The sequence below is a fragment of the Halichondria panicea genome, chromosome 8 (assembly GCF_963675165.1).
Source record: "Halichondria panicea chromosome 8, odHalPani1.1, whole genome shotgun sequence".
Classification (NCBI taxonomy): Eukaryota; Metazoa; Porifera; class Demospongiae; order Suberitida; family Halichondriidae; genus Halichondria; species Halichondria panicea.
In genome coordinates, this window is record NC_087384.1 from 2272835 (window position 1) to 2281427 (window position 8593).

Below are 8593 nucleotides of genomic sequence, written 5' to 3' on the forward strand. Positions count from 1 at the left end.
ACAGAGGGTGTAGTCTGTAGACTAGTTCATCAAAAATTCTGCTGTGTGCTTGCAGAAGGAGCTGCTTTAGAGGCACTCTGGGAGAGGGCTAGGGCTCAGGCTGAGCCTTGCTCACTAGCACTAGTACTGCACGCACTGCACTAGGCCTGTTCAGCTTCTGTATTTAAATAAAAAGAAGCCAGTTTAGTAATAATAATTATAGGAGTGGCTATTTTAAGCTTACCTTTAATTTGCTTGCCTACTAGCCTGGCATAGCTGAAGAGAGCTGGCCTAGACACCGTCTAGAGCTAGCTGTGTTGTTTCTTCTGGCTGGTTGCTGCGCAGTAAAGTGGAGGGAGGGGCTGACTAATTGAACAGAGAGGGGGAGTGGCTCTGTACCGTTCGCTTTGAGGGAGGGGCTGGCTGCTCATATTCTGTCCAGGCTGCGCAAGGATTTGAGTGTGGACAGCAGCCCTGGTGTGAACGAGCTATCTTTCCTAGTTGTCTTCTTGTTTGAATAGTGTTGCTATGTGGTAGTCATGCAGCTTGATGCATAGCAACCAGTCAGCCAATCAGATGGGACATATATCAATTAATGCACAGTGCCTCGGGGTTTATGACAGTAAACCACACCTCCCCCTCGGGCTTACGCTCTCGTAGTCGGGAGGTTTACTGTCATAAACCCCTCTACACTGTACATTAACTAATACATAAATCTGGCTCAACTCACACAACCACTGAGAGAACTCCTATCCCAGTCAAGGAGTTTGAGTTGGGACTCACCCCAGGAGACAGCATTCGACCTAGTGAAGCAAGAGCTCCTTAAACCTGTTACACTTGCACTTGCTCTCTAATGCTCAAGCAAAGGTTTCGGCTGATGCATCCTCATACGGTCTAGGAGCGGTATTGTTACAATAATGTCAAAACGAATGGAAACCTGCTGCATTCGCAATGCCGATATGCCCAAATTGAGAAGGAAGCACTGGTATATAACAATGTGGGCTTGCAAAAAGTTCTCAGATTTCATCCTAGGAAAAATATATTATATTGGACAAGTGATCTAAGCACTAGCTATAACAATACAAGGCGGAATTTGCAAGTAATGTGGACAGCATTGACCTCACCAAAGACGCTAAGACGATCCTTGGAGAAGCAAAGAACTGGTTAACAGAAGTAGAAAACTTGCAAGAGACATGTACTTGCGCATGTATATATTCATGCATGGCTGATGCTAGCATATGCATGTGTGTGCGTGTGTTTGTTACTATTGTTAAACTTTTTAACTGACATGTGATTTACACCAATACCGATATTCACTGTGGGAAGACAATCCAACACTATAGAATCTAAACTACCCCTTGCATGCCCGCCATTTTAACTTTTGGCTGACTTGTGATTTCATTAACTAAAATAAAACATAGTTTAGGAAGGCAACGCTATATATAGTAAGTGTGCATGATGTCACTATATTCATTGAATAAACATTGTTTGGGCAAGGCATGCATTGCATGCATGTTAATAAATGATGTCATACACAAAATTAAGTACATATAAACTTCCCCCTGACTTCCACAGTGTATTTAAAGAGCCTGCATGCATCATTTTATCATTGCACAATATTCGAGATGGCTACAGTGCACGAAGCAAAAGTTTTAGTGGACGAACTTGTCACCATACTGCAGGTATAATTATATCATTATGCATGACAAAAGTGTATATATACTTTATACATAAATATTTCCCACCTACTACACTTTTGCCATGTAGTCTAGTGGGGTTTAACTGTCATAAATTGGCACCTCAGGGCTACAAGGGAAAATATGGCTCATAAATTGGCACCTCAAGCATATGCAGTTAAAATAAACTAATGGTGTTTTCGATGAATTAAAATGTCTTGCATGAGAAACAAAATGTCATAAATGAAAACATAGAGACAGAGGGTGTAGTCTGTAGACTAGTTCATCAAAAATTCTGCTGTGTGCTTGCAGAAGGAGCTGCTTTAGAGACACTCTGGGAGAGGGCTAGGGCTCAGGCTGAGCCTTACTCACTAACACTAGTACTGCACGCACTGCACTAGGCCTGTTCAGCTTCTGTATTTAAATAAAAAGAAGCCAGTTTAGTAATAATATAGGAGTGGCTATTTTATGCTTACCTTTGTGTTTGCCTACTAGCCTGGCATAGCTGAAGAGAGCTGGTCTAGACACCGTCTAGAGCTAGCTAGCTGTGTTGTTTCTTCTGGCTGGTTGCTGCGCAGTAAGTGGAGGGAGGGGCTGACTAATTGAACAGAGAGGGGGAGTGGCTCTGTACCGTTCGCTTTGAGAGAGGGGCTGGCTGCTCATATTCTGTCCAGGCTGCGCAAGGATTTGAGTGTGTGGACAGCAGCCCTTGTGTGGACGAGCTCTCTTTCCTAGTTGTCTTATTGTTTGAATACACAGCCAAAAATCCACGGGTCTGTTTCAGGCCGTTAGTTGAAAACGGGCCGTTACAGGCCCGTGAACGGCCTGTATACAGGATGTAGCCCACCCACGGCCTGTATACAGGCCGTTCTCACGGGCTGTAAACAGGACGTTAGCCCACGTCCTGTTTACAGCCCGTGGATACGGGCCTGTATTAGGGCGTAGCATCCACGTCCTGTAATACAGGCTGTTGCAGCTGTAGCTTATGCGCATGCGCTAGCTTGGGGCAGGATGACGTCACCTGACTACAAAAAGAGAATGAGACAGACAGAGCTATGAGAAAAAATCCTGCTGCTTGTCACAAGAGGAGCTGCTGGTCCAAAAAGACAACTTGAAGAGGACTATACACTATTAGTCTACCTGTGAACAGAAAAAGGTGAAGCTGTAGCAGCATGTTATTATATTAAACAGTTATATTATTTTTATTGAACTTTCTCATAGCATGCAGTTTGTGTTCCTCTAGTTCCACAGCTATTTCAAATCTGTAGTGAATTTGACCTCTAGTGTAGTTGGCAGCAAAGGTCTGTAAATTTCACCTCTACTGTATGTTTATAAATTCAGGTTTGCACGTTGTTATGGACTTTTGAAGCTGGAACACTGGCCAATTTTACAAGGTAAACGTTTCGTTTTGCTTCCTTTTTGAAATAATCCTCCTCATCGTAGGCTCCCATCTGAAGTTTTTTCACTATTGATAAAGAGGTGTTGAAGAATGCTCCCAGGTTTGTTATTCTCTTTCACTAGCATTCACATATTAAACACGCAATCAAATTGACTTTAGATAATGCTGCCGAGTTGAAGTCTGGACTAATTACGTAAGTGCCACTGTTCTATTGTGTTTTGTGATACGTTATTGCTTCTGTAGACACTAGATGTTGTCAGAAGAATGAACTAAAGATAAAGCAACAGTTTCCTGGTAATAAAATTCAGCAAGTATGTAATCTGTGTGAATAGCGTATTGGTGTACAGTTGCGGGATATCTTCGAGATGAAAAAGAGCCCTTGTAATGTGTACAGCACACTGTAAGCTGTTGACTGACTTCATAGTACGCCGGTAAGATTATTCACAGTGGACAGTGGTGTGTTCTTCTTTTAATCTTCTAACTCTTCTTCAGATGTTGCAAAACTCAAGGTTTGTTTATTGTTTTCATCTTTAGCACTCGTTACACATGTTATTTAATAGATTTCTTTATTGGCATGCCGAGTTGGAGTCTGGATGTGTTAGGTAAGTGCCATTATTTTGTATGTGTTTGGTGGTGCATTATATGCCTCATAGATTGAAGTTTTTAGACGAATGGTAAAGAGAATGCAACAATTGCCTGGTAAGCAACTTAGTTTAATCTATGTGAATAAGTATTATTAGTGTACAGCTGGTGAGCTATCTTGGAGATGAAGAACGGCCCTTCAAGCTGTTCACTGACTTCATAGTACGCCGGTAAGCAGTGGTGTATTTTTTGTATAATTCTCTTCTCCTCAGAGTCTATCTTTGTACACAAAAACAAGACGAATATAAATACAGTAAGTTAGTATACTTATGTGGCGTTAACGTACGGTTCAACTGGTTGTTTTTATCTGCAGTGCCACCGTGGGGATGTGAAGACACGGACATGATAATGAGAGACATAATGTAGCTGAACAGAAATTAATATAATTATATTATATATCTTGTTCTTGTCTTCTTTGTCTTTGAATTGTGACCTTTTGAAGCATGATACTAGCTTATTAAATTGTGCATGAGAACAGTATGATACAGGCTGAATACAGGCCGTTTGTACGGGCAGTTTACAGGTTGTATGTGAACGGCCTGTTTAGTAGTGTCTACCCAACGGTCCCGTATCAGGATGTGGTAAACGTCCTGTAACGGACATGTAACGGACCTGACACGCCCCGTGGATTTTTGGCTGTGTAGTGTTGCTATGTGGTAGTCATGCAGCTTGATGCATAGCAACCAGTCAGCCAATCAGATGGGACATATATCAATTAATGCACAGTGCCTCGGGGTTTATGACAGTAAACCACACCTCCCCCTCGGGCTTACGCCCTCGTAGTCGGGAGGTTTACTGTCATAAACCCCTCTACACTGTACATTAACTAGCATGGAGCTATTGGCCTAACTGTGAATGAGGTGATCAAGGCTGGCTCTCTAGGACACGGCACTGCAGTTCCAGGAGATTTTGACTTGGACCTTGTCATCTACTCTTCAGGTATTCATGGCTCTTGTATATTTCTGCCTTGGTGCGCATGTGCAAGCAAGGCGGTATACAGTAGTGTGTTTGTGTGTGTGTGTGTGTGTGCATAGACTATTTCAGCTGCTCAATGATCAATGAAGTGCAAGTAAGAGTTTCTATAGGCTTCTAGTCATGTTTTCTTGGCTTGCTATTTGTGGATTTGCAAAATAAAGCTTCGTTCTCGAGTTATGCCTAGTTTTGCTTAGTTGGAATGCCATTGCACCTTTTCAGAAGGGTCCGTAGCAAAACTTGTTCACCGAGTGTTGCTACTCTACTTAGTAGTTAGCTCTGCACTATAGAACGCTAGCTATTGGTAGCTGCAAGAGTGAGAAGAGAGCTGCAAGGCTCTGCTGACTTGCAGCCATTAATTTTGCGTTAATTTTAGACTTGAACTTTTGGCATCGATCGTTTTTAACAACAATTATGACCGATAATTACCCACTATTTGAGTTTCCCTGCGATTGCATGCAGTAAAATTATCATCATGATAAGTGTAATCAATCAATGTGTGCACAAAAGCTAGCTATTATATAGTAGTTTTATGTTATGTAGCTTTGGCACCTCCACCGAGGCATCAGCACCCGCGGTGCTTTCATATATAGACACTGTTTTGTCGGTCTCTATGGGCTTCTTAGTCACGTGGACACCGACAAAACACTCATTGAGATACTAGTATATTATGCGCAAACTTTGCCCTCGAGGTATACTAAGTAAGTTGTACTGATACATACTAAGTCCCGTAGTAGATCTTACCAAGGTCTATATAAAGCATTATTATAGACACTAGAGATATATATGCATGCATGGGAACTGCATGGGAAAAGTGCCTCAGAGGAGATATACTATGGGACTTAGTATATCTATATACAACTTACTTAGTATCTCGTTGTCAAACATTGTTGTATTGTAGTCAAGCCTCGAGGGAAAGTTTTACGCATGCATGCGCACTTACAGTATATATATATATGACTTACACACTGTTTAGAAGCTCTCAGGCACATATATATTAGTACCTTAATTTGGGCTTACCTCAAAAACAGTGTCTAAAAATTATTTAGCCTATAATTATATTATAGCCTTGCTTATGAAAAGACTATTAAATCTCTATAATTATATAGATGTAAATGCAATAGAGATAAGAGACATCGGAGCAAGAGGAGAGCGCACACCTTATGGAGATATAGACACGGGCTATGGAAAGTACTTGCACAGACTGAGAAGCTTCTTAGGCAGCAGTGTGCCGGGAGTGACACTCAACAAAGCCAAACCACATGCAGTGAACTTCAGCTACGGTGGAATTGATGTGGATCTGTTGGTTAGCCCAATCTGGCCAGACCAATCCACATTTTGGAAGTTTCTTCAGGATGTTGATCAAGACCAAATTTTTGAGTGAGTATAATGTTTAATGCAATTATACTGCAAGTCCTATACATCTGCATGATTTAGTTTCTCAGTGAATGCTTCGAAGTGGCAAGTGGAATTTTTCAGCGATGAAAAACAAGTTTCAAGTCAGGTAGCTACTCAAACAGCACAAGCAAATCTCTTCAAAATCTAGAGTATGTATATATATACTATGACATGCAGGTAAAAGAGTTTATCAAGCGTGCTAAGGCTTGGAGGAACAAAAAATGGTCACACAGTAATGTGGGAAAACCAAAGTCATACTTCCTCTCCCTCCTCGTACTGAAGGCATACGAAAATGCACGAGAGCGTGGTGTCAGCACATCATTAATTGCTAGAGAGTAAGTTCAGCAACTGAAACAGAATTTTGACCACTGCATGCATGCATGTACTTCAATAAATACATGCATGCATGTGTATCTATATCTATGCCCAACCACGCATGCAGAACAACAGTTGATCTAAAGAAGATTGTTAAAGATCACAGAAATGCCAGGTATATGGAAAACTTAACTATAATTATATAGTACTAATAATTATACAGAATACATTGGGAAAGGTTCTACCATTTTCAAGGTCCAGCTGGAACTTCATATCCACGATTGTATGTACCAGGTTATCCAAGAATACTCGACCCAGCAAACCCTACAAACAACTTATACGAGACTGGCTTTGGAAAACGCCATGATTATGACAAAGGGGATGGGAACTGGGCAGAGCTGGTCGCAAACATTGACACAATTGATCTCACAAAATCTGTTGAGGAGATGCATGCAGTGCAATAGTTATTATTAGCTATAGCTGTTGATGTACACTGGTTAGCAGTTAGAATTGGCAACTGACAAATTTACTAGAAAAAATAGTTACATGTACTACATGTTGTAACCATTAATGATATTCATTGATGGAGTATTACTTTCTCAAGCAATGATTTTTCACGGAAACCGTATATCCCTTTCCTTACCATTTGTGAAAGTCTGGAACAGGAGCGTCTTTAGGTCGATCAATTAGTGTGGATCCAGCCTCACCACGCCTCCATGTCATTCTATTAGTCTAGATCCGGCTAGCAATTCTAGCTGGGACTCCCAGTTCTAGCTCCTTTTGTTTAGCGTGTCAGAGACTGGGAGAAGATGATTGGCCCTGGCTCCTTTGGATGTACAGCTGTCCAGATCCCTAGAACATACCCTCCATTCTGACAAGTTATCAGTGCATAGGGTGCTTACTAGATTCTTGCCAGCCAGTACAGTTCAAGCTACACACAGCACCGCTCAACTATTCTCTACCCCATTATCTAGCTAAATCTGGTCCAACTAGACAGCAGACACAGCTAGTTAATTCAGTAAAGCCAGGGGTAGCTGTACTTCTACGGTTGTTCAGTACCCACGGTAACAATTCCTCTGGGCTGGGCTAACTAGTTGAGCCACGCCTCCCAATTCTCAAGGCTAGGTACATGTCTCTGTCTAGCTGCTTCTTCAGCTTCTTGCTCAGTTTTGTGGCTTAGAGAAAGGCCAGCTACTCAGGGGGAAGAGTCGAGATGAAAGTCTGGCAGCCAGGTGACGTCCAAACGGTCAGTTATTCTTTCCACCAACTTTTTAATCTAGTCTAGTCCTGCTTGCACTGCTACTACTACTGCTACTCTTCCTACTACTACTGCTGCTACTCTTCCTAGCTAGTCAAAGGTTTCTTTTTTTTTTTTTTTTATAACTACATATGCACAAAGAGACATCAAAGCTTACATCAAAGGACACAGATTTTTAGCCTACTTGACTGATAAGGCCGTTACCTAGACTACAGTTTGTTTGTCAGGGAGGAGCTCACATACAACTTCATCTAATTCATCATAACGATTCGTTACCGTTGTTGTAATTTCTACAACAGATTGCCAAATAATAGTTAGACACTGTTTAGGAAGTTTCTACATGATTTAGAAGCCCAAAGGGCTGGTTGTAGTATCCCGAACGCAGTGAGGGTTCTACTAGCCCTGAGGACTTCTAAATCATATGGAAACTTCCTAAACAGTGTCTAAGCATTTTAGATCATAGCAACCATGAGTATTTAGCCAATCAGATTTGAATGTTCTTATCTAATCTTTGCTACACGATTTTCTATTGAAGTACATGATTTTCTATTGAAGTACATGATTTTCTAAATTGGATAGAACATTTCCTCTAACCAATCAGATTGCAGTATTTATAACAAACATGATCTAAGGAAAAAGATATACAGATCCCTGTGGTTAGGGAAAATGTTAATACAGATGTACAATTGATGTTTTTCACGTGTTTAAATACATATTTAACATGATTGTGTGATAAGGAAAATAAACAAAGAAAATGATTAAGCATGACTTAAATAATAAGCAGTATGTGCATACCATAAATTATTAATGATTAAAAAGGAAGCACGTCTTCAGCAACGAAATCAAGCAGAGAGTCTAGCTCTGCATTAACAGCTACTGTTTAGGAGGGGTTGGTCTTGTCAAGGAAGTTGGGGGCGTTGGGGTTTATTCCACGCATGTGTCGAAGTAGCCTCG

General features: G+C 41.1%; 2 protein-coding genes across 2 annotated transcripts in view; one reads left to right on the forward strand and one right to left on the reverse strand.

The window, feature by feature from the left end:
• The window catches only part of LOC135339652 (serine/threonine-protein phosphatase 6 regulatory ankyrin repeat subunit B-like), a gene marked incomplete in the record, with an annotated part of 1209744 nt that overhangs the window by 1167310 nt on the left and 33841 nt on the right, over positions 1 to 8593 (reverse strand).
• On the forward strand, positions 1535 to 7004 carry LOC135339764 (2'-5'-oligoadenylate synthase 1A-like). The gene is made up of 7 exons (XM_064536029.1): positions 1535 to 1661; positions 4527 to 4635; positions 5778 to 6048; positions 6106 to 6172; positions 6244 to 6401; positions 6509 to 6556; positions 6605 to 7004. The coding sequence occupies exons 1-7, from the start codon at positions 1605 to 1607 to the stop codon at positions 6843 to 6845; spliced, it is 951 nt and encodes a 316-aa protein (XP_064392099.1). The 5' UTR covers positions 1535 to 1604; the 3' UTR covers positions 6846 to 7004.